The sequence below is a fragment of the Gallus gallus genome, chromosome 2, assembly GCF_016699485.2.
Source record: "Gallus gallus isolate bGalGal1 chromosome 2, bGalGal1.mat.broiler.GRCg7b, whole genome shotgun sequence".
NCBI lineage: Eukaryota > Metazoa > Chordata > Aves > Galliformes > Phasianidae > Gallus > Gallus gallus.
In genome coordinates, this window is record NC_052533.1 from 51,118,591 (window position 1) to 51,145,376 (window position 26,786).

General features: G+C 39.4%; 1 protein-coding gene and 1 long non-coding RNA gene across 4 annotated transcripts; one reads left to right on the forward strand and one right to left on the reverse strand.

The window, feature by feature from the left end:
• On the reverse strand, positions 1–23,556 carry LOC101749674. 3 transcript variants are annotated; one of them, XR_005857287.2, is made up of 7 exons: positions 22,190–23,556; positions 11,811–11,966; positions 10,026–10,175; positions 9,311–9,391; positions 2,974–3,021; positions 2,662–2,881; positions 1–1,493 (listed from the first exon to the last, which is right to left on the reverse strand). It is a non-coding gene; the product is annotated as an uncharacterized LOC101749674 (long non-coding RNA). The 3 variants fall into 3 exon arrangements; XR_003073666.3 differs by lacking the exon at positions 1–1,493 and adding an exon at positions 4,043–4,094 and having other exon boundaries at positions 1,502–2,881; XR_001465021.4 differs by lacking the exon at positions 1–1,493 and having other exon boundaries at positions 1,502–2,881.
• Positions 22,986–25,779, forward strand: LOC420770. Its single transcript, XM_429784.7, has 3 exons — positions 22,986–23,106; positions 23,319–23,582; positions 25,504–25,779. The coding sequence occupies exons 1-3, from the start codon at positions 23,049–23,051 to the stop codon at positions 25,506–25,508; spliced, it is 327 nt and encodes a 108-aa protein (XP_429784.1). The 5' UTR covers positions 22,986–23,048; the 3' UTR covers positions 25,509–25,779.
• The last annotated feature ends 1,007 nt before the right edge of the window (positions 25,780–26,786 follow it).

The window sequence follows — 26,786 nt, forward strand, 5'->3', positions numbered from 1 at the left end:
TTCACGTATGTAGTCACATCTTTTATTAACAGTATCTAAAATAAATGCCAAATTAATCTAAGGGTAGTATTTCATAAACAAAAACTGGGAGAAAATAAACACATCCAATACAATGGCTATCATACAGATAAGTATCCTGAGGGAACTGTTACCTCACCAAGAGAATTTCAAGTTTACATACCACTGTTTCTGTGTATTTGTTGTTTTGATGCTTGGAGGGTAAAGCTTAATTAAAAACCGACGACAGTTTGCCCCTTTTGCCTCACAACTAAATATTACTGTCTGTCATCTGTAATGTTTGTCTAGTCACAGATATCCAAGCATTAGGAGTTAAAATGCAATAACTCATGAAATTAGCTTAAAAAGCACCCAATTCCCCAAATTCTAAGTACAGTAAAAGTAAGTGGGATAGCCTGATATTTTTCTTTTGAACTCCTGGTCTTTTGACCTCCAGAGTTCTTTTAAGTTGATCTCTATAAGGCATTTCTTTAGTAGACCACGATATCTAAAAGGCAGGCTTCTTATCAGTCAGTTAAGCTGCGTAAAAATGTTTCTGTTTTCAGGGTTGCCCATTTTTACATCACTGAGGCCTGTGATCCTGCAAAGATTTATTACAATCCTGTGCTTCACTTAAAGCACTCTAAAAGATTTGACTGAATTTCTCATTGGGATTTCCCATGGGGCATAAATTCTGTCACTGAGGGAGCAGCACAAGCAGTTCTGGGCCTCATGTAGGGAGGAGCCAGGAGCCCTAGGTGACCCAGCATCAGCTGTGCCTTCACCCATAGTGTCTGAATACAGGGCCAAATTGAGTGGCAATAGCAGTAGGTCCCATCAACATCTGCAGAGAAGGCAAAGTCACTCCCATATTGAAAAACAGATAAAAGTGATAAAAGTAAACCAAAGCTATGCAATTCACAATGTACTGCAGATAGTCACGGCTACTAAGGATATTAGCACTGTATCAACCAATAACAAAACAAAAATTGTTATTGTGTTTCTAGCCAGCACTTGAAGTTTTTGAAGCTTTTGCCTAAGGCTAGCTGCCAACAATACCCTGAGAACACCATCACACTCCCATTTTATTTCAAGGCTAATATTGAAATATAGTAAAAATCTGCATTTACAGAGAGCTGTAAAGGCCAAAGAAAAGATTACTCTTGCTTTTGGCAAGTTTTGGATCAAATAGTGTATGCGTTATTTCTTGTGTGAGAGTGATGTTGCCCTCTGGTGGGTAACCCACAGCCACAGCAAAGAACCTGCTCTTCAAAGTTTCAGCAGATGCAAACAGAAGCTCACATTTTGTCACAATATTTGCAAATATCAGGTGATTTAGCTTTGCTGCACCCCAAGGAGGTGAACTGTTTGTCTCTTTTTACAAGCAAAGAGATAGGAAGGATGCAGTTCTAGTCCTCCTCTCTTTGAAGAATGCAGCCCATTGACTACCAGGGCAGAATCATCCTCATTCAACTTCCCAAGGTCATATAGAATATCTGCAGGGGTGAAAAAAAAAAAAAAGAAAGAAAGAAAGAAAAAGCCTGAGAGACTCCATGGTTCATGACTCTCAATTTTTAACACAAGATGCAAAGAAAAAACAATCCTTCAAATACTTACATTAGACCTTAAAACCTCTAGACACTGACTATATTCTCCAGGATGTGTCTACATTAATTCTCACCTATATTCATTTATTTGGTTTGTTTCCTTTCACAGAATCTGATTTAATTTTTCTTAAGTAACAGATAAATTACCCGTGTCTGTATTATCAGCACCCTATTAAGAGCAGGAATCCAGCTTGATGCCACTGGGACATTGTAACATTCCTATCTCATCAGCCATCAGACTGAGGTCTAGGGAGTGAAATTTATCAAATCCCATTGTACAGTGTATCTGGAAGGATGATAAACATGATTAAAATTCATTTCACCAACACAGTTCCTCATATGTACTGGTTGTCCTTTTTCCTTGGAATGGTTAGACAAATTGCACAGTTCCCCGGAATGAAATTCAGTCATGGATTTTATACAATGTGTCCTGATAATACAAATCAATATTTTGACAAAACGCATTTTTGCCTGAAGATGAAGTATAATGTGCAATGAAACACATTTAAGTACTTTATAATTTATCCTGAGAGCACAATGCATTTGACCAAATGTCATACATCATTCCAGAGAAAAAAAGGTGGAATACATATAATCTATACTCCTTTAAGAGGCAACTGCATTGAGGGTGAACACTATTAAAGACTTAATATTCAGAAACTATTTCACATTAAGGATCTGTGTGTAACCTCTGAAAGATATGCATTATTCTACACGATTTAAATGCAAGATTGTTTATTTTCCTCAAATGCAGTATCATGTTCTTTAATTACTTTCATTTTTATGATAGAGTAAATTATCTTCTGCGTCACCATGATTTTGCTACAAACCTCACCATGTTTGTTTATACATATAGCATGAGAATTGAAAAAACTTTCTATGCACCTTTCACATCTAGTGTAAGTCTTGCCCAATATCTATAAAAAGTGGTTTCCTTGGAAATTTCCATGGCTATATATCCTCCAAAAGCTCTCTCCTCATGGAGCACGAGGCAAAAATTTCACAGGCAGGCAGCTGTAGTGCAGAAGGAAATTTAAAAGTTGGTAAATTACTTAACCTGTGCCAGTTCCAAAATTCAGGGTGGCCCAAATGCAGCACCAAAAACACTTAGGAACCTGAATCTTCTTCATAGGGAGATATGATAACTTTTGTATCTTAATGGGTCTTGGCACAAGGTATGATCTGCAAGGTAAGTTAAGTACATAAGTAGGAATTTGGCCTTTGAGTGAAACATGAGCCAGATGAGGTTGTTTTCAGTGGGAGACTTCAGCAACTCACTAGAAAAGATAAGCAAAATAGAGAAAAGTAAGTATTTTGCCTATTAAGGTTTATTTCACATAAAAATGTGTCTTATTAAAGTCTTACTTACTGCTCTCTCTTGGTCAAAACAGCTTGTTCTGAAGTCTTTCCAAGGAGCCTGTCAAAATTCAAGACGTAAGTGCCTAGACCACAAGCATTATACATGAATTGTTTTCACTGATGCCAAGACATAAACTTGTTCAGGTAGTACACAGAGATCTGTTACTGAAACATTTCCCATTTGAAATATAATTGTTCTCCAGATAGGAAGTAATCACTGAAAAGTAAAACCCTATAGATGACACACCAAGTTTATGTTCACAGAAGGTTAATATATTTTCCATCTGTGGTGGAACTGTTTGCAATTTACAGGCAAAAATTCAGCCCCAGTGTAAGCAAGTGCAATTCTTATTAATCTCAATAGTAGATGCACTCATTTACAGCAGGGCTGTTTTTGGCTTCATGTCTGTTTAGCACTAGAATGAATACTATTACAAGAGAGGGCATAGGTTCAGTACATGTTGAAAGCTTTTGCATGTGAATATTAAAATAGGCTGTCTCCACAATAGCAACTATTTGGGACTGGAGAACACAACATGTGCCAATCTGAGATTCATAATAATGCTTTGCATATCTCAGGGTTTGGTACTATGAATAGTTCCATACTGAATGGCTTCTTAATCTCTCCAGTGCAGTTACTGTATAGATCCTCTATCTAACAGCACGATGCAACACTTTGCTCAATAGACATGCCCCGTATTCTCTCTCAAAAGCATGATACAGCCTGTTGGAGAGACTGAGGCAGTTCTTCACTTGAAGAGCTTAGTGGCTTATGCTATTTTAGCATGAGAATTTAAATAAAATCTCACATTCTTTATACATTTGGTTTTCATTTGTTGAAACAGTTTTGTAGCCTAATAAAAAGACCTGCAGTTTCATAAAAAGGAAGTTAACCAGTTGTCTTTGGGCAATAGGAGAATTTTCTTTTATTACTGTATTATTTTAAAGGCATTAACTGCAGTCATCCTGCGAGCTCTGTTATAGAACTGATTTGATTTAATGTCTTTTTTAATTACACTGTGCTTTATTAAAAATAATAATAATTAAAAAAAAAAACAAAAACAAAAAAAAACACCCACCAATGTTAGAGTGAAAGTACAGGAACTGTAGCCTTTCTTATGCTGCTCTGGCCTGGAAGGCAAAACATAGCTTACAAGCCACGACATCGCCCACTGTCCATCCACCTCCTGGCCGGCAGCAAGCTTACCCAACAAGAACACAAGCTCAGGCTGCTGGTATTCCCATTCAAACTCTCATTCTAGCAGCAGGAGGGTATCTAATTTACCAACATAATTTCACTTTCCAACAGAAAGCAATTTGACAGCCTGATTTCACCTTCCAGCACTCTGATCCAAGGGGAAGGCAATTTGCCTGTCTAACCTTGTGTTTTGGCAGGGGGAAAAGAAGAGAAGTAATTTGTCCAGTATTGCCCTTCCACAGATAACGTACAGACCTCAGGACAGCCATAACTTATTCAATTAGCAGCCACAGTGCCTGCATCCTCGAAGTATAGACAAAAAAACTTCTCCAAAATCATAGAATCATCAGGTGTAAGTTTCTGCACCTGGGTGGGCCAATCCCAAGCACAGACACAGGTTGGGCAGAGAATGGCTTGAGAGCAGCCCTAAGGAGAAGGATTTGGGAGTGCTGGTTGACCAAAGATTCAACATGAGCCAGCAGTGCATGGTTGCAGCCCAGAAGGCCAACCATATCCTGGGTTGCATCAAGAGATGTATGACCAGCAGGTCAAGGGAGGTGATTTGGCCCCTCTACTCTGCTCTCATGAGACCCCATCTGGAGTACTCCATTCAGTTCTGGGGCCCCCAACACAAGGACATGGAGCTGTTGGAGCAGGTCCAGAGGAGAGCCAGAGAGATGTTTAGAAGGCTGGACCACCTCCACTGCAAGGACAAACTGAGAGATCTGGGGCTTTTCAGCCTAGAGAAGAGAAGGCTCTGAGGGAACCTTATATCAGCCTTCCATTACCTGAAGGGGGCCTACGGGAAAGCTGGAGAGGGATTTTTATAAGGGCATTAAGTGACAGGATGAGGGGAAATGGTTTTAAACTGGAAGAGGGTAGACTTAGACTAGGTGTTAGAAAGACATTCTTTACTGTGAGGGTGGTAAGACTCTGGAACAGGTTGCCCAGCAAGGTTGTGGATGCTCCTCCCTGGAAGTATTCAAGGCCAGGCTAATGAGGCTTTGAGCAACCTGATCTAGAGGGAAGTGACCCTGCCTGTAGCAGAAGGGTTGGAATTAGATGATCTTAAAGGTCCCTTGGGTGTTCACAGCAACAATTCTGAAATGAAACAAATGTGTATTTCAAAAACTTAAGGAAATCACTTAGCGTTCTTTAAATATGCTTACTTTAGTGTCTTCTTCAATACAACACAAACCATTCTGTAAGCATAGAACACTGTCAGCTAGCATTCACCATGTAGATATCATACAGGGTAACAAATATATTGAAAGCTTAATTTCCAAGAACCCAGCCAATTCCATAATTTTAATTAGATTTTTCCGTGTAGTGTATACTTCATCAATATATTTCACTTCATTGTTATAACTAGAGTGGCTACTCAGTGCTGAGTATTAATTCAAATGTACATCAAGGGACAAATTAAAATATAGTCCAGATAACTAGGGTACCAACCCTGGGAAGGTATATGAAAAACTGAATGCTTTGCTTGTACTCATGATGGGGAGGAAAAACAAACAAACAAACAAACAAACAAAACAGGAAAAGAGAATGAGAAAAAGGGAAGGAGTGGAAAGTTACCTAGTATGCCTGTAAAAGACAGTTTAGCCATTGAATCTACAGCCATGAATCTTTTTGTCCCAGTTTATTCACCTTCTTCTACTGCTTCCTCAAATTCTGTCCTATCAAGGGATGTCACTGTCATTTCTTCTCTCAGTAGTGTGCAGGAGAAAGGTAACGGGATTTACTTCCTAAGCAAAATTCATGCCTTTGTGTCACACTGGTCAAGTCTGGAGGAGTACTGTAGTAATGTGAGAGAATTACACAAACCCAGGAGCTATTCTCATCTATACCTGGGTGTTTACAAAATAAGTCCCAAAGGGATTTTGCTATCTAGATTTCACCCTGAACTGTGGGAGGTAGTGGAGAAGGACAGAAGGAACAGAAGACATGACTGAGATGACAAACTGAAGGCCTGTTTGCCTTAGTTTTTGACTGAGGATTTTTTTTTTTTTAATTAAAAGTCACTTTAGCTAAATAAAAGAGCAGAAGGCAGATAAAACTCTTACCCTAAATATGAGACCATCATCCAGAGAACAAGAAATGGTAAGGCAAATTATACTTGTTATTTGTGTAGGGAAAAGAAAGCGTAGAAACACCAGCAAAATAGAACTAGTGCTGGTTACCAGATGGGTGGATCCAAAACCTTCTCTAATGTGTCCATTACACCCAGGGTGACAGTACAAGCAGGAAACTTTAGAAATAGCCAGATGAATATCAGTTGACTGACAGAATCTTGGCAGCTAGAAATCAAGGTGATCAGTATTTCTGGTCATTTGGGGCTCTATGGGTAGGTTAAATAAGCACACATTAAAACAACACACGCAGTATACAAAAAGGTCATTTGGCTGCAAAACTTTATAGATGAGTCTTGCTCAGTGCTAATACTCGTTCTGTGGATCTGAGAGAAATTCCTGCATAAACTTCATCTGTTACAGTAAAGGGACTACTCCTTCTTCCATCAAATTTCCCCAGCTTCAGCCAAGCAGGAACAAGGATAATGACTGCAGACTTCCTTAAGGCAAAGGAAAGCTTTGCACCAAGTCAATATCAGGACATGCTTTACGATAAACAGAGCATGAAAAAAAAAGATGTTTTGCCTTTTGGGATAATGGAAGCCCTTCTTTTATAGGTATTGAGTTCCAGATCTGATACGTCCAGTTAGAGCTTTAAAAAAATCTCACACATGCATGTTAGCTATTGAATGATATTGTTTAAAGCTAGGAACTGTGAGCTGTTAGTCTTTAAAGAATAGGCAGACAGGCTAGAAATTCCACAGAGTGATTTATAAGCAGGTGGAAGAGAAAGTGGAAACTTCTGTGAATCTTGGTCCTGATCCAGTTCAGAGCCTTACTTTGATGGAGGGCTCCCTCTTCTGGATTTTGATTGAAGTATGTTTCCCCAAGTCCAAACTGCTTTATTTATTTATTTATTTATTTTCCAGTGCAGTTGGAAGGTGTTTTCAGAGAGAAAAGGTGAACAGGGGGGGAGCCTCTATGTGCTGTCACAGTCTGCTGGTCCTGCTGTAATTCACAACGTGTGGATCTGGGCTTCAGGCAGCATGTCCAACAGCATCTGCCCAATGGACACGTGTCTTTTATTTCTGTATTTAAGTTAACGGATGTCCTAAGCACAGAAATGAGGGTTTTCTCTAGCTTTTGATTCTTCATTTTTATTACTATCTAAAAGCTGGAGAGTTACATCATTAAGAAATAGTCTTAGAGGTGACAATTCCTGGAAACACTTCTGTACAAGAAGCCTTCTGAGTTAAGCAGCCCAAAAATAAAAATATCTTTTTGGCTGGATTTTCTTCAGTGACATGAAAAATATCCCTTTAGACCCTTATACAAATCAAAACAGTCTTATACAAAAAGTCCTCCCTAATCGGTGGGGAATTTCCTCCCTCCTAGGAATTCCTTCTGAAAACAGACACTTCCTGAATGGCAGGTGGGACTGCTAGAAGTTGAAATTTCATCTTTCAATAATTTACATTTCTTAAGGAGAACAACCTTTTCAGGCGGAAACCTGCTTAAACAAAGATTTTCCTTTAATACAGCTGGAGTTTAATACCACAGTGCAAATACATCACTAAGACCATGGCTATAGATTGTTATCATAACCAGAGAGGTATTCATTATTTCAGAGTAGGACAGGAATGTAGACAAAACTGAGTTCTGCTGGGAGGGGGGGGTGGGTGGGAAGTATGTATATATATATACGTATATACAATAATTGTAATCCTTATTGCTTTTTGAACTGAAAAGGAGTCAGAGCTTTCTTAGGGTTTGTTTCTGGAGAATAAAAGCAACTATGTGTTTTATTTAAATGGAAAATAATACAATTTGTAGTAAGTAGTCTGCATTTAGCAACTACGGACACACTGTAATGAACAAGCTGACAAAGTTACACATCCCCAATCAGAGAAGCATACTCAGTTCTTCCAGTTGTGATGCAGCAAGCCTTTGCCTTCTAATGTTATTACTGCCCACAAGACAGCATCCACCTAAACCAGCTATTCTCTGGCTTTCATCCAGACAATTAGCAAATAGTAATCAGCCCTATCAACATTTGAGGATTTTGACATGAAGCCAGGGTGACCTCCAGGCCATGCACAGTGAGCTTCCTGCCCTCAGCCCTCAGTCTGGAAACCAATGACTTGAAAAGCCCCAGCTGATGCCAGATGTCTCCTTGCCCTCGGCACTCTGCAGTTACATCACAAGATAAGTCCCAGTAAGACTGTCATATATAGAGATGGATGCATTAAGGGTATGAAGAAAAACTGAGGGAAAGTGAGCTGCTTAATGCCAAGCAGCAAAGTGGACAGAAAGCCAGAAAGAGGATAGACTTCTTGGGAAAAAGATGACAGCCCTCCATTTATGGCCACAAGCACAGAAGGGGTCATAAAAAACATACAGTGGAATACAGCTAACCCACGCTTATGCAGAAATTGTTGTTTAGGGTAAGAGTTCCCCACAGTATCCAGCACTAGATAAATATAACCAAGAAACTCTAAGCCGACTTCCTAACTGATGTTATGACTATTAATAAAAATTATACTGGCTCATTTTTTCCCATCTGATGAAATGTATGGATGTAACTCTTGAAGAAATTGAATGGTCCTGTAGGCTTTGTGTTGTTTTTTTTGTTATGTTTCTTTTTTTTTTTTCATTGCTATTATCATAATAATCAGGTAGAAAAGGAGAAAAGCCATGCTGTATACAAAATCCATAGAAGGTAAATCTACCATTAAAAAAAATAATAAATAAAAAAAAAAAAACAGCAAATTTGACCAGTATTATAAGATGGCTCTTGATTCTAAGGGAATAATTAAACAATTAAAAAGCCCTATTGTTTCTCTTATTGCAAAGCTTGTAATACACTTTAAAAAAAAGCTCATTTTCACATTAATATAAGTTAAAGAAAATAAGGAAAAATCCTATTCAAAACAATATAAAAAATGAAATGTGTATCAGTCAACTACTTAACCATCCTACATCTGAGATGACTGTCTGCAGTGGCTCTCTCTCCAGATATTGGCCTCTATCTGTGTCCCAGGTCCTCCTGTTTGCTTACAATGTCTGAAACTTACATCTTATGAGAGGAATCAAGGCAATCCTTTATACTCAATCGTCTTCAATGCTGGTAGCTCTTACTTCTGACCATACCAAGTCTGTAATAAGAACACACAGTTTTCTCAAGTGAAAACAATCTCACATCACCTTTCTGGGAAGCTCATATGCTTGTTTACTCCAGGGCCCTTACTCACAAATGGCAGGGTTCTGACAGGGTAAAGTCCCATCTCATATTCATTAAGTTGCTTTCACTCAGAGTTTTTATCACCATTGCTCCTGAGAAATACACAAGTGCTCTGGAAACACACAGTTCAAGAATAAAGCTTGAGATTTTGCTGGCAAAAAAACTTTAGGCTGGCTTTCTCTTTCAGGGTCCCTTATTCCTTGCATAGTTCCCACTAGCTATGAGAACATGGGTCAGGGGATAGAATCACAGCATCACAGGGGTTAGAGTGAACCTCTGGAAATCACCTAGTCCAACCCCCCTGCTAAAACAGGTTCCCTACAGTAGATTACACAGGATAGTGCTCAGGCAAGTTTTGAATATCTCCAGATAGAAGTAAGTGTTATTCCTTCCTAATTTCTTCATATCCACCTGTTTCCCTATGGCTCTTAATGGTGATGTCTGTTCCCACATCTGCCCTGGGTGGGCTCTCACTTACTCCTCCTCCTGTCCTTTCTATACTCAACTTTTTCAATTTCTTCTGTTGTACTCTCTTAGGACACCCTTACCGAGATTTCCTAATTTCCCACGCTTATCTTCTCTTCTCCTGGTCCCAATGAGTCTGTGGCTACAATGTCCTCTCCACTGCCTAGAGACTCCTCTCTCCTTGTTTGTCACTGGCTTTGAGCAAGGAATCTGGACAACGAAAAGCTGGAGATCTGCGGATAGATGCAAAAGACATTATCAGTGTATCTCTGACTTGACAACAGAGTAAAGTTCAACTGACTAACATTTCTTCATTTTGCCAAAATATCCCCAAGATGATCTTTCAAAAGGAGAGCAACAGCTAGAATTAAGAGTAGGACTTGGGCACCTTCTGGAGAATCAAACAGGGAGTAAACTGGATGCTGAAAAAGCATAGAAAATCAACCTGAAATGGGAAAGGCAGAAACTCTTCACTACTTTGGATAAATCCCTAGCTTATAAATATCAAATAAAAACTACAAGTGCCCCAGGTATTACCAGGACATTTTTCATTTACATGAATATTAATTACAGAATTTGTCTCCATAATGTCCCTCCCAAAAAAATGTGTTTTTTAGATGTAAGATCTCTGATCCACAAAGGACTAGAGCAGCTGTAATGGGCAGCTTTAAAGGCACTGAAAGCAAATGAGCAAAACAAGAAAATCATCTTAATTAAGCCTACCCCTTGCTCATATTTGCTTGATGGAGTATGCAATTTGACAGTAGAGCTGCAACATATTCATGGCTGGCTGCTGCCCCTCTTGGGGAAATAGCATCCATGTCTAACCTATGTGCTTCCCTCACTTTGCTGGAGAATACAAGAATACAGCTTTGCACTAGGGAAGGAGTAAAAATATGCCTGAGATTATGGGAAACAGGGTAAGCAAGACTGCATTTCTTAGGAGCGCCTACTTTTTTTTTTTTTTTTTTTGAATTTGCTTACAAATATACTGTCAGACCAAGTCCTGAGTTTCAGTAGCATCTGTGTTTGGGGTACACTTCATGAAACCAGTGATGTGGGATTATTTCAAACTACACTTTATGGAGACTTAAATTGGGCTTTTAGAGTTCAACTGGAATTGCCATTGTGATACCAAAAAAAGTCCTACATCCAGACTTTCAGTTCCACTTCAAAAATGGTTACCATGTTTGGTATCTCAAGAGGTCAGCACAGTATCAGAAATCAGAAATAAAATAAAATAAAATAAAATAAAATAAAATAAAATAAAATAAAATCCTTGTTGGATTGTTATGTGTATATGGCAGATTTCAGTGAGAAATACCAAAACAATGTTATGGATGGTAAATTTTCACAGAGAAAAAAAAAAAAAACCATAGCTTTTTTTTCTTCTAAACATAATATGAAGAAGACTGAAGGACTGGTGTCAAAATTCCTACTGTATAATACTGTAAAATAAATAACATTTGTAATGCACTTGATGGTAGATAAGAACTAGTAATGCCTACTCTCCTGTTTGCCCAAATTACATGTCTATTTCTGTTGAAATACTGGTGCCATTAACACATAACCATGACCTGTTGAGGAGTGAGATGCTGAAGTACTTATTACCTTTTGTTTTGTTTTTATTTGGGGGATATTTCCCAATGAATTTTTCAAGTTCCAAGAACTTTGATCACAATTGTTTAACAAATTCCTCTCGAGTTATGCTAAGAATAAATCCAGTAAAACTAGAATGGTATCCATGTGTTTGGCCCAAAAGGAATAGGTCCAAGTATAGACAAGAAAGTCTTCCTGTAGAGATGCAAAGGAAAAATAAAAAGAAGAAGAAGAAAGAATTTAGCAGATTAAGCATTTGCACGACAAACCTGCCTTCACAGGGACTCCAGTACTCCCCTGTCATCCATGAACCAGAAAGGCTGCTAAGCTGGAGCCCTCCAGAAGCCAATGCTGCAAGTAGTTTTTCTTCAGATTCACTTGTTCTACAGAGTTGCTGAAAATGTCTAGAATTTTATGTTGTAATTCTGGGGGAGAAAAAAAAAGGAATTCATAATTTTTCAGCATGAGGAGGATTAACAAGATTTTAAGCATGCTTAGCAATTGATACTATCCAAAAAAATTGTAAAAGTGGAGAAAAATACAGAAAACTGAACTCTACCTCCAAACCCACTTTAGAGCTAGCTCTGGTGCTTAGCTCCTTGTCAAGAGGTTGCTAACAAATCATAACAGATATAGCTAGGACTGCCGAGTTTGAACATATGTGTCAGGGCTGAGCCATGACACATCAACACATCACGTTACCTATCTTCCTAATAAGCGGCTTTAGGCCACCTTTTATGTATGTGTGGCCAAGTTGAACAAAGTGCCAGTAATGGCAAATGCAAACAGTAATTCTCCATTAGACCAGTCACATATCCAGATGCAAAACTTAGGAGCCACAGACCTCATGCAAATCTGAGAGTCCCTGGAGAGTTGGAGTCTGATGAGAAATGCATATAACTATTATAATCTGTGAAAGACATAATCCTGCTCCAATATTTTCTACTTTATTTTAAAAAATACATTTATTTTGTCCAGCCCCACCGTCTGGAATTTCCAAAGATAAAAGGACCTCTCAGCATGAGAAAACTGTAAAATGTATTTGAAAATTAATTCATAATGACAATTGGCATTAAAGAATTTATTTTCAAATATATTTCACAGCCTGTTCATTCTGAGGGGTGCTTTTATCTTCACAACTAGGTGCTGCCAGGCTGTGCAAAGATGAAGAGAGTTTCCTCTTAACTCTTTATGCACCACACAAACAACAATATCCATAAGGATTTTCTTATAAAGCAGTTATATATATGTTAGACAAATGCCTCATTACAGGATGTCAGAACCCTTCTTTGTTTTCTGGCTCAGAGCTTGCTTCCTGAGGTATTTCTTGTGATAAGACACTAACTGATTTATTGAGGAGGCGAGTGATGGGTGCTATCCTGTGACAGTCAACATCACTTTGTGGACATTTGAAAGCACCTTCCTTCAGAGCTGTTTGCCTCTGGAAGAGAGTGCTCAGGAGTGTTTACTGGTGGAAGATCTGGCCTGTGACCAAATAACTCCAGCTTGGTATGGGAAAAGTGGGGAATGATACCATCGTGTCCTGTGAAAAACAGGATGCAGGTGGGTACATCCCTGCTCCCTCTTATCTGTTGGCAAGGCCCAGAAGATGGGAACAAAGGAGTTTCTGCAGAGATCCCAAAGCCAGAAGCTGCCACTCCAAAGAGAGCTGACTTGACAACTTTGGACCTATAAATAAGCTTGTACTACCACTGGAAAGACATCATCATCAAGCAAATAACAATGCTTGACAACCCACCACTACTGAAGATCAACAACTGAACTACAAACCACACAGGACCCATGGTGGTGACTATCTCCCTCTTGCTTCCTACAAAGACTCCTTGCTTTTATTTCCTATCTTTTCTATCACCCATCTTCCTAAATGACTAGAATTTGTAATAAACTGGTCAGGCTAACATTTGACCCCTTGTGTCTTAATCTTGCCATCAGGTATACATATATTAAAAGAACCTCCTCTCCCTCCTTTAAATTGGAGCGAGGCACATGGGCTTAGTTTGAAGTGTCAAGATAAGGAGCAGATAATCACAGCTCTCCTGTCCAATTAACTGACAACTACTTTTAAGTCATAGAATATTTCTTCCTCAGTGCTTACAGTCCCCAATGTTTTTTTTCGAAAGAAACCCCAACTGTTGTGCTAATGGTGCCTCACTGGTTAGCCACACATCACAACTACATAGCCACACAAAGATCAGAAAGACAAAAGTGGCAGGGTGGGAACAAGCAGTCAAGAACAGGGATGAGTGGGATTGCTATCCGCAGCATTGTGGAATTATGTTGGATGTTAGAAGCACAATCACTGCCTACAATGCAGGTGTAAGAGAGGCTTCTGTAGAGCCCCTGGGAAAGAAAGCTGGGGTCTTGAGGAATTCACATTAACCACCTAGAGAGGGTTTGTGCTACAGTGCAAATCCACATGTTATTTCTATTCCTGATTTAACATTGCTAAGTGGAAAATCTGGACATAACCAATTGAGAATAGGAAGGGCCAGAGAGAGACAAACCCTTCTTAGTGTCACTGGAGTTTAGATCAGACTGTAAAACTTTATCCCGCTCCTGTTCCCCCATGAGCACACTGAGGACAAAGGAAAAATAAAGTAGAGCTTGTACTTGAAAAATGTTTTGGCTTTTTTGGTGAGTTGACTGGCAAACAGCCAAACTGCCACCCAACTGCTCAGTCAGTCTCCACACCTCGCTGAGACAAATAAAACTGGGAATAATAAAGTCTTTAGACTGAGAAAAAAAACAGGGAGGTTGCTTACTAACGACCAAGGTGAGTGAAACAGATAATTTATTGTCAATTCATATGGATTTGGATAGCAATAAACAAACAAAACCAATACTGTTAGCAAGTGGAGCAGTGTCATTTACACTGTGTTGAAGCTTTAACTTTCCATGGCCAACAACCCAGTCTGTCTTCTGATCCAGTGGAGGGAATAAACTCCTGCACTGTGTCTCTAGGAGCTCTAGGTGTAAAAACACTACCTTCAATCTAAATATTACTATGATCTTTGATTTATTTATGAACAGAAATAAAATACAAACAAAATCTGAAGACAGGACAAGTGATAAAAATTGAAAGAAGAAGAAATCCTGAAATATTAATTTTTCCTCAGCCTGCTCTGCCTCCACGGTGAAATAAAAAGTAATCCCAAGAGATGTATCTGGAAGAGGTTTTCCTGAATGCAGCCTCCAGCTATCCCAATCAGATCATACAATCCCTTACATACACGTATCACATTCCATCTGAAAAACCATTTGTTCTCTTGGTTTACTACTCCTCCCTGAAGGCTCTTACAAAATGGTGTGCCTTTTCTCTTTTCCACTTTAAATGTACTCAGTTATTTGTTGCTGTGTCCTTGGTATCTATCAAATGTTTTTTGACAGAACAGAACAACAGCACTGAGTGTTTCATTGCTGGCAAATGAGTATTTCCAATGGGAAAGTGTTTCACCTGAAAACTCAACTGGCTCCACTAAGAATTAAAAACATACCTGACTTCTCTAAGGGAAGACAGCAAAAATTATGAGCTGTACAATCCACCTCTCTACTAACTGTAGGCAAATAGTAACAAAAGCATTTATAGAATCAGGACTGACATAACCAATATCTACATTTAAGGCAAGAACAAGTAATGGCATTCCCACTGAAAGCCTTATTTATGCAGATCTACATCAAAGACAACATGAAATAGGTAGATCCCATCTCTGTACAGAATCTGTTGTTGCCTTAGCATGGCTATTTTGGTAAACTTCCCAGAAGAGATGATAATTGATGCCCTTATTAAAATGTCCCTCCTCCTCCCAAAAGAAAGTTATTTCTTGAAATATAGTACAAGTCAGAGCAGTGACTTGAAGATGGACATCTTACAAAAACACCCCGATGAGAAAGTGAGTCTCTCACCCACATGCTGGTAGTTTCAAGAGTTTAAATTATCCCTACTCTTCTTATAGGTTCACCATGAATTAATTAGGTTTTCATAAAACATGTGTTGAATATGTGCAAAACAGTCCAGTCATGACTGGCAATGTGCTCCATGATCTTCACACTGGGATGGGGCCTGGGAAAAGTTGCAAGCTGCATGAGAAAGGTTGTCTTCTTCTCTGGCCTGACTTTGGAAGTTTGAGCCTTTAGTCAGCATTGCAATGTAGCAATTAGAGTTGAAGGTTTGTCCAGATTCCAGGAAATTCGGAAGGATCACCCCTTTCCTATTCCAAAGGACAGTGCACATCCCTTTACCTACTGAGTGCTGCTTCATGAACTTCATCTTTGATGGGGAATTCACATGTTGCTACTCCACGAACTGTCATTTTGTCTGCTGGACATAGTGGCGACTCTACATTTCATCACCCGTAATAATGCGATCCAGTAAACAGTGACCTTCAGCCTCATACTGTTTCAATAGGTCTTGACAAACTTGCATACATTGTTCATAGAATCACACAAAATGACAGAATCGTAGGGGTTGGAAGAGACCTCAAGAGATCATTGAGTCCAACCTCCCCACTAAAGTAAGTACCCTACCATAGGTCACAAAGGTAGGCATCCAGCCGGGTCTTTAATATCTCTATAGAAGGAGACTCCGCAGTCTCTCTGGGCAACAAGTTCCAATGCTCCATCACCCTTACCATAAAGAAGTCTGTCCGCATATTAGTACAGATCTTTCTGTGTTCAAGTTTTAGGCCATTACTCCTTGTCCTGTCACTATATACCACTGAGAAGAACCAGGCCTCGTCCATTTGCCTCCCATCTCCAACCTCCCTTTAGATATTTATAAATATTTATCAGACCCCCTCTCATGTCTTCTTTTTTCCAGGCTGAACAGATCCAGGTTACTCAGCCTTTCCACATATGGGAGCTGCTCCAGGCCCTTAATCATCTTGGTGGCCCTCTGCTGGACTCCTTCAAGGGGATCCCTGTCTTTTTTGAACTGGGGAGCCCAGAATGGGATACAGTATTCTAAATGTGGCCTCACCAGGGCAGAGTAGAGAGGAGGATCACTTCCCTCAGTCTGCTGGCCATGCTCTTTATTATGTACTGTAGGATACCATTAGCCTTCCTGGCCACAAGAACACACTGCTGGCTCATGGTCAACCTGTTGTCTACTGTTGTGTTCTTTCTGTTCCTAGGTAAGCACCTGATGGACTCACCTGGCACAGATTTTGCAATATTTCAATGTTGCCAGTATTGTTTCCAACACATTCAATCCAATATTCAGCTCTGTACACAGTTCCCTGGTTGCAATCTGCCAATTTGTGTGGATGAGCTGACTGAGATGCTCTTCATTTTGTGGTGTGATGGCTGTGCATGTCATCCAGAACATGTCTTGCCTTTCACGTCACTGTCATTGCTGCTGAAATGCACTACCCACCACTTCACTGTGCTCACACCTACTGTTTGGTCTCCATAAACATTCAGCAAGCTTCAATGGGTGACATTTTTCTTCATGGGGGAATTCAGTGACACACCTTTGATTCATACGCACTTCCATGTCAAATGCCAATTTGTCAGACTATACCTCTGCTGCCATCTGTCACACATCAACAAAATGTAATGGAATATTGGCAGGAAGGCTCAATCCCTACTGACATACTACCAACATTATCCTCTGATGTTGTGGGCAAAGATAACAAAATAGGAGGCATTACTTTAGGAGCAGACCTGATAATACTGAATCCTATAATAAAAGGGAAAGCACCTTACAATAAGGCACAACTTGCCTTGTACAAGAAACATTGTCCCATGCATGAAATTTGTGACTTCATTTTGCTATTCACAAGCCTTTTTTAAAGCATACTGTAGATTTCTGTTTGCTTCCCTTCTTATAAACAGAAATGATATACTTGCAAGTGATGTTGTGCTGCATTAATATTTCTGCCATTTCACTTTCTGTACAAAATTTTAGAAGTGATCCATAGTACAGAAATTTAAAGCATTCCAAGAAGGCATTTGCTAAAGTGGGGTATGTTTTACTTGGCTCTGAAGAAGATAAAAAGTGCTCTCCCACTTCCTCAGAAACTGCTGGGATTCAGGTATTATGCTAAATACCTTTTCAGAGCAGGAAAGCTGTGGTATTTGTGACACTATGGCACCTGCTTCTCCACTGATACATTCCTACACCATGCACTTCATTCCAGAAAGGCTCACAGCAGTGGTGGGAAGCCACAGAATTACAGGGTGAAATATGCTGTTTGGTAAGCAGAAGATCTCAAAGGTTGAGGAAGGGCCTTTTATCTCTAAGCAAGCATTTTTGCCCACTGGCAGAAAGATGAAAGCCTGAAGTTTTATGGGTAAAATACCTCTATCTACACCATCCTGCAAAGTTTAGGTGAGCTTCCTTCCTCACCTCTTTCAGATAGCTCTCAGTGGAAAGGATGTTACTGCTATCCCATGAAACAGTAACAAATACACATTTAGAGAGCAGTGATGGAATACATAAACACATAAAGGAAAAGCTGATAGGATAGCCAAAACTGATGTACCCCCAAATAAATGGTAGAAAAAGTGAAGAATCAGGTGCTTGAACTTCTGCTCTTTCAGTCTGTGCTGCAATAAAGAGGAAATCAAAAGCACAGTGATTAAGCAAAAAAGCGGAAGCTTTTGATTGTTTCTACAGAGTATTCAAAGCCTACACAGCTTCATCCTGCTCCCAGTTTACCACTGTTCTTATTTCTACTTGTATCTTTTTCCTCCATGTGATTTCTGAATAACATAGTTTTGCTTCCATATTTTCTATGATTTCCTTCTGTTTCTTGAGTCCTTAAAGTGTCTCTTTGCTCCTTAACAGGAGTGTTATTAGTTGTGCTTTTATTGTGCTCCCCTCCAATAACTGCAGTTTTTTTGAATATCTCTCAGGCTGTCTTCCACGAAGTTTCTAACAGCTTGCTACAGCATTTTTTTTTTTTAATGAAATTTGTTGTTCTAAAATCGTAAGTATTTTCTTATAGGCAAATCCCAGAGCATCAGCTCAGGCTTTACTTTAGGATGATGTTTGGTTTCTAGGTTTACAGACATTTTCCTACTGCACAATGCATTAAAGGTATGATGTAGTGGAATTTCAACTAACTGATGACATGAGACAGCAGCACACTCTTGCAGCAAAGGTGGCTTACAGGTATCTCAGGGGCATGAGGAGGAGGGTTGCCATCAGAGTGAGGGAGGTGATTTTTTTCCCTCTCTTCAGTAATGGTGAGGTCACACCTGGAGTGGTGGGTGATGAAGGGACTGGAGCATCTCATGGACAAGGAAAGGGCGAGTGAGCTGGGACTACTCAGCCTGGAGAAAGAAGGCTCAAAGAATATGTTATCAACTGTATAAATCCCTGAAGGAAGGGTGCAAAGAAGATAGAGCCAGGCTCTTTTCAGTGGTGTCTGTTGCCAGAACAAGAGGGAAAGAAAAAAGTGGCTGAGACCCAAATAGTACTGAAACTCTGGCATGAAGTACAGCACACAAAACATCATTCTGAGTTATACTTAGAGTTTCAGATATGCTGCTCAGTCTATCTTTATTTAAGCACAAAACATCCTGACTTTATTTTTTTTTCCAGATTCCCAGGAAAAGGCCAAGGTCTGCCTTACTGAAAAACTGAAACAAAATGAGAAGGTTGCAAAATGTATTTTTCTTCCTGTGGAATTAAGCTCTGAAGAAACAGAATCTTTGATTCTCCTTTTTATGTCAAGGTAATTCCCATGAAAAAGAAAACCTCTTTGCAAAATACAAAAGAAGTACCCAAAGGGAAACAACCATAAATCCTTTTCCCAAAACACAAAATAGTTCTATCTATCTGTCAGTAGATGCCCTAAGGCATTTACAACAGCAGCTCACAAGAAAAGAACAAAAGGCTTAGCATCCTTCACCTTTTCAGAAAATCTCGTTCTTCCTGCTAACAAAGAAACAGCTTGTTTTCACAACAACTTGTTTCTATCTCATGTTATCCAACCTCACAGATCTTTATCACCGAGTCTACTGAAAATTAAACAATCTTCCAAATGGTCTCCTTTGGCAAGATATCAAAACCTAAAAAGTAGGTTTTATGCCAAAAGTGCTCTGCAATGCTTTAAAAATAAAAATGAGAATTTGCTTATTCACATAGTAATGAAAATACCAGCTACATTTGGTTCTAAGTATTCTGCAGTCGTTCCAGACACCCAAATTTGGATCCACATCTTTTCCCTCTTGGGCTAGTCCACCAAAGGATGCTAGTGAATAAGCTCAACATAATCCAGTCAGAGCAGTGATCCAGCTAGCCTAGAGTCCTGTTTACAAAGGTGGCCATAAATTGATGCCCAGGAAAATGTAAGAATAAGCAACCAGATAACATGTAAATAAACACATGTAAGCTATCAGCCTCCCAACTATTTATCAAGGTAATCAAAATAATGTAGCCAGGCTTGACAGTGGTAACTAGTGGGAAAATAAGATATAACAGGCATAAGCTGAAACATGGGAGACTCTGAGTACAGGGAAGCACTTTTGCACCATGACAGACTAGCATTGAAGCAAAGTGCCCAGAGAGGCTCTGTACTTGGAGGCTTTCAGGACCAGACCGACTAAATCCCTGAGTAAGTTGGTATGAGCTAGACGACCAGCTTTGAGCAGGAGATTGGACTGAAGATCTCCTGAGGTTCCTCCCAGTCTTAACTATCCTACGATACCATTTTTTCAGCTAAAGATCTCTTTTGTCTGCTCTACATAAGTGAGATGAACAGTGTCTGAACTATTCATGCACATGGGCCAGGTATGCTGTAACCTTCAGCATTTTAACAATGAAACCAAATATCTCTCATCATCCCATAGTGGAAGATGGCGATCCATCTCCACAATATTAACTCATATTTACTTATTTCTAAGAGATAATTAACAGCATATAATCTGGACAACTGCAACTCAAGAGACTACACGGTATCACTAGATAATCAAACTTTTTTTTTTTCTAATTTATCAAGTTCTTAGGTATAACTTATTTCCCACTTACTAAGATGAGTGATAGGTACCTAAATCATTAACTTTTGGATTGGCATCAAGCCACAGTGTCTGGTTATGTTTTTATCCATGGCATTAGTCACTCATTTAGAAACCAGCATATTTTTTCCCCATGGACATCCAAACCATAAGTCAATCCTGTGCCTTTCTTTTTAATACAGCAAATAGGCTGGGCTTCTGTAAGTTTTCTTCCTTCACAGAGAGGGATTTTGTTTCTGAAATGAACATTTATAATTTACTTCTTTACAGTGACTAGGTTATACATAGATGTAATATTTGGACTAAGGACTGCACTCTGACAGTTGAAGAGGGAAAATGTTGGAGAAAGACCTTTCCAGGATGTGGCCTCCCTGTACACGTAATTTGCCTTATCAAATGAGGTCTTTTGGCGAAAAAATAGGGAGCAAAATGCAATAAACCTCTACATTCTGTCCTCAACATTATTCTGCAGCAATCTCATCTAATTTGTAGATTCTTTCAGCAATTCTAGATCCATTTACTTTCAGGTAACTAAGATGCTGAATGATGGCAGGCCCGCCCCCACGCTAGTCCTCAGAAAAAAAAACAGCCAGAGCTCCTACTCATAATCTAGGCCTTGACTACTTCTGCTTGTGGAGCTGTAACAACGCGACTGACAATGGTGAGCAGTTAGTGAATCTAACAATGAATTACAACTCTGCCTAAAAATGCTTACACTCACTTCCTTCAGTTTGTTAGAAACTGTAACAGTGGAACAAGCAGTAGAGACATGAGAAGATAAAGATGGGAAACTGCTCAGTGAGCCTTGGAAAGGTCTCTTGCCTTTTAACTTTAGCATTTCATTTCACTCACCACCAGGAGAAATAGTTTAAAAACTTGGAGATCCACTGCAGGAATAACATGACGATTCCTCTTTCCTCGCACAGTGATAATTCAGTAGGAATAAAGGAATCTGCAACACATTTGCTTTGCCTCCACAAATACCATGCCGACCAACTCATAAAGACAGATGTATTAGAAAAAGCATTCAGTGGGGCAGATAGGGGAAGGGTTATTAGCCTATACTGAAGATTCCTGCTACTTAGAATTATCTGGAGATTTCTGACCTATGCATCATGCTATTACCTCTTTCAGATGAGTCTTAGACAAATTCTTCCATTCACATTTAGTAAAAATAAAAAGTTATGCATGACCTGAAACTAGCAACACAAGAGAGACCTGCAGCAGCCATCTATCTGTAGATGTTCATGGGCATCAGCTTTTTTTCCATGTCAAGAAAAAGAGGAAAAAAAAAACCAACGCCCTCCAGTTGCACCATTAGAAGCTTGATTAGAAGAATAATGCCTGAGGCAAACCCTAGAGGTGGAAGCAACTTGAAAGAAACACAGCGCTGAAAAGCTAAGTTGATGCAATATTAAACAAGTGAAATCATGGAAGTAGAAAAAAAAAATCTTGAAGAGCCAGATTCTGATTCCTTTTACACTGATTTGACGTGAACCAACTTCTGCTAATTATTGCAGAATTGCTAGTTATCGCAATCATACCACTCACTCTTATGAACATAAGATTAAGAACCAGTCCACAGTTGCAGATTATTATCACAAGAAAACTGACCACACAGGCCTGAGGCCTGCTGCTGCCTGAGCGTTGCTGAAACATCACTGACCTTGCTACACCTGCCAGTTGCTGAGTGTCTTGCCACAACCGGGTAGTGGTGAGGAGGGATCAGGAAGGTCATGGGAACCTGTGTACACATAAACAGTATTTTTTTTCTGTATCAGAAATGGCTCTTCCATAAAATTGGAGCAAACCACACAAAAAAAAACTGTCTTCTCTCTGGGGATTTGTCTCATAAAGTCCAAACATTCAAAATGCATTACAATGGGGCTGAGATAACCCCTGAGATACTACAGACTGGAAACGCAAAGCAGAAATGCACAATGAAAAAGGAAGGTGTTCCAATGAGATGCTCACCCAGACTTTTCCAAAACTTCACTGTTCTTTAGCACCACTGCTTCCTTACACAAAGAAGCCAGCTGCACACTTTTAGTCACCCTCTACCTTTCACCTGTTAGTGTGAGGCACATTTGATTTCTTAAGTGTCACAATCAAAGGATTTTTGGAGGTCTTCATTCTAAACCATCAGGATGAACTGCCTTGAGAAATTAGCCCTGCCAGGAGCACGCGATGACAGCTTTATGAGTGTCACAGCCACCTGGGGCCCTGACTACTACCACCCCACCTCTCAGCCCATAGCATGCTAAACTGCTTACAGAAAAGGTTATCTTTTCCTGTAGCAAGGGCCAGGAATTGACCAATTACAGTTCCTGACAAGCACTAAACTCATTTTAGGAATGTAATTCGCATTTTTTTAATTCCAACTTGGTATTTTCAGGGAGATATCAAAGCACATGGAGGTAAAGGATTGCCTTTAAATAGCCAGGGGTTTCTCTTGGTGAAGTACTCTAGCTTTTGCTCCAAACACTGGTGCTTAGTGTGACATTTAGGTAATCCTGCTGAAGAAGATGGCAATCTTTTCAGCAGCACTGGCTCTGATTCTGGTCAACCTGCTAAAGGCACAAGGTGAGTCAAACACTGGCAAAACAATCTTCATAAATTTGAATTGATATTCACATTCCGGAGTGGATTTATTCTCAGATTTATCTCCCTTCTGCAATTCCTGCTTGGGATCTCTGATCCACAAAAGCAACTATGCACATGTTTAGACAATCCTAGAAGTACCTGGGGTTTTCCCCACAATTCTCTTCATCCATGTGAACTCCTTTTATTTGCAGGCACACCTGTTCCCCCTGTGCTTGAGGAAACGAGTGTGGAGCAAAGCAGTGATCTCAACATGCAACCAAGCAGCAAGATCCCTGTGGAATACAGTAGAGACCCATACAAAGAGGAAGGCGTGGAGAAAACTGGGAACACTGGAGTACAAGAGTGTGAACAGGCCACATGGGAGATAAGTGGAGAGCCAAGTACTGAAACCACCCCTAACTCAAGTGTGGAGTCAAACAAAGAACAAACTCAGAAACCAACCACTGAAGTATCAGGTAAGACCTATTTTGTCTTTGACTGTCCTCACGTTATTGTTAGCTCACTTATTTTTGTTACTCCAGTGCTTTTATCTTTACTGCACTGACAGAAAAGAACACAAACAAACAAACATAAAACAACAGTGCTTTTCCTTGTAGTCTACTTCTGACAGGGTCTCTGGCATGCCAGCAATCTAGCATCTTCCGCTCTTTTTATTCCAAACCATTAGTAAACTGCTAGTAATGGAAGAGGAAAGATAGAATTCCAAGACAACTTTTGTTACAATGTATGAGTATATTTTACAGCTGTATGTAAAGTAAGGAGGTCTCACCTCCCCTCTCCATGAAAGAGATTACTCTCGGGACTATGTCAGTACTTGCTTATAACATGCATTTTTAACATGGAAATATGTTGGAGTTTTATCATTTGTTTGCTTGAGTGAGATCTCAACCTGAACTCTGTAAAGATGAGCCAAACTATTTCCTACAGAAGAAAAAACTGAAGAACAGCTAGCAAGCATAGGTTCTGTCATATCAATCCATAGAGAATTATCACTCACAAGGTGCAGTACACCAGCCAAAGAGTGCTGTAGGACAAAAGCTCTACCCTTTGTCCATGAGAGATACTGGCAGCTTCTCCAGAGCTCACAGCAGAGAATATGGAAGTTCCAAAGAACTTCTTTTTCTAATTCCTGCTATGCTTTTAGCTTGGCTACCAAGATGATCTGACACCAACTTAGTCTTCCAAATTCCTTTACTCTTGTTCTCATCAGCTGCCCCATCTTGTTCAGACTGAAGAAGAGAAGGCTGTGGGGAGACTTCTATTACTTAAAAGGAGCTTGTAATCAGAAAGGAAATCATCTTTATTCATGGTCTGATAGTGATAGGAAAAGGAGAAATGGTTTTAAGCTAAAAGAGAGGAGATTTAGATTAGATGTCAGGCGAAATTTTTCACTCAGAAGTGTAGTGAGGCACTGGCACAGGTTGCCCCGAGAAGTTGCAGATGCCCCATCCTTGGAGGTGTTCAAGGCTAGGTTGGGTGGGGCTCTGAGCAACCTGATCTAGTGAGTGGCAACCTTGCCCATGGCTGAGGGTTGGAACTTGTTGATCTTGCTAGTTGATCTTCCAACCCAAGACACTCTATCTTTAGAATATATTTTCTCTTGAAAATATTCCCTTTGAAATGTTTCTGCTTTGTGTCTTCCACTTACTTCAACAGCGTTTTGGACAATACCTGCATTATTAAAATTTAGAAGTTACAAAAATCACATCCAGTGTGGTTTTAGAAAGTGGAGCAACACTTGATATTAGCCAGTTCTACTACCGCAAACATCATAAAGAAGCACTAGGGTACAATTTCCTAAGCTCTGTAAATCATCACCCTCACCAACATTAACAGTGTATTGCTGAGACCTTAAACTCTTCACTAAATGAAAGTAAGAAACCTCAGTCAGAAATTACTATCAAGAAAGAGTGCCTGATAGTGCTATCAAACATTACTGACTCCTTTAGACCCTGGATTTCTGTATCTGCACTGTAAGCTGCTGTGCCCTGCACCTCCATGCTTTCTCATTACTATAGTGAGCTGCTTTATCATGCACTCAGCTTCATTAATGAATAAAGGAAGAGAGCTTCACTACCAGATATTGTTAATCATTATGGTTTCTTGTTTGTTAAAAAAAAATAAAAATTAAAAAAAAAAAAGAGCTAAGTCTTATGTAAAACACTGAAAGTGAGCATCTTTTAAATGGACAGAAGGACCTTCTCAACAATGAATTCCCAAGGAAGCTTTTGTTTGTTCTTTATTAAATACAGTAGTTTGCATAGAAACAATCTTAATTCCCATGGTGTTCATAATAAACAATTTGCAAAACCCCAGAGTCACATTTCTGAGCTGTTCTGTCACTCACTGTCTCTCTTTTTTTTTTTTTTACTCTAGAATAAACTGCAGCATTATATCCCAATGGAAAAGCAATGGCCACTCTTACCTGCAGAGCTGCTATCACCACTAAAGAGCATACAAATAGTGCCTGCAGCAAACTGGATGGAAGGGCAGAATTCACTGCAGCTCACTGTGAAACTACAACTTGTAGGAAAATAGCCTAGAAATGCTGTCTAATTCTTGCTTACTTCAACAGTTTAACTAGATCACAGATAGCCTGTGCTGTTTTTGCTTGCATAATAATGTAAAATAAAAAATGTCACTGCAAATATATGCCTTATGATTATTGTAAATCCTTTCCTGGATCCACTTAAGAATGAAAATACTAACAAAAAAGTTAGAGGGCACTGTTTCCGAGGTCTCCTCTCAAACTCATTTCAGAGGACTAATCCTTGCTTTTTCTTGCTTTATTACTGCTGTGAACATGCCTACAGTAATTAGGAAAAGGTTTGTGGAAGTTTTTTCAGACCAGCTCCATGAGGCTCCAGTAGACTTAAAGCAGTCTACTGAAGGCATCATCTGTCTCCCCCAGCCTGAAAATAAGACATTCTTCAGCCCATTATCCTATCTTAGAATATAGAATACACAATGGTGTGAAGTATTAGGACACAATGGTGGCTACAACATGCAAAACTGTATCTGAGGGATTTCATGGCTTGCAAGCACTGCCACTAACAAGTCACTTATCTGTAAATTTTGAATGCACATAGATGTGCCAGAGAATAAGTTTACTTCTGATAAAACTGTAAGTGACAACATACATTAGAAACATGAACATATTACCTATTTATTACTCATATATATGTACTCACCTATTTATTTCTCATATTATACCCGCACACTTTCTACTGGCTGGCATCAATTGCAACCTTCCTTGCTTGGTATTGTTACTGCTGTAGCCAACAGAGCCAGAGAGGTGCTAAAGAAAACAGGCACTCTCCTCAGAGACTTTGGAACCATACACAAATAATGTATATGGAAAAGGGGGGGGGGGAAGTGTAAGAAAAACAAGGTTCACCAAATGTTTTCATAGAAAAACAAAACCAAAATCAAAAACATTCTAGCAAGTGAGAAATTTCTATATCCTGATATTGGAAGAAAAGCAGTCCTATATTTTCCATTTTTTCAATCAAATTTCAAGCATAATTTGTGTTTTCTAATTATTCACATGTAAAGTTTTAAACAGAGAGAGTCCAACCCGTAATGCTCTGTTTGTAAAATTAAATAGGAGCTCTTCAAATGCACCAAACCGAAACACAGTTAACCTTTAATATATGTTG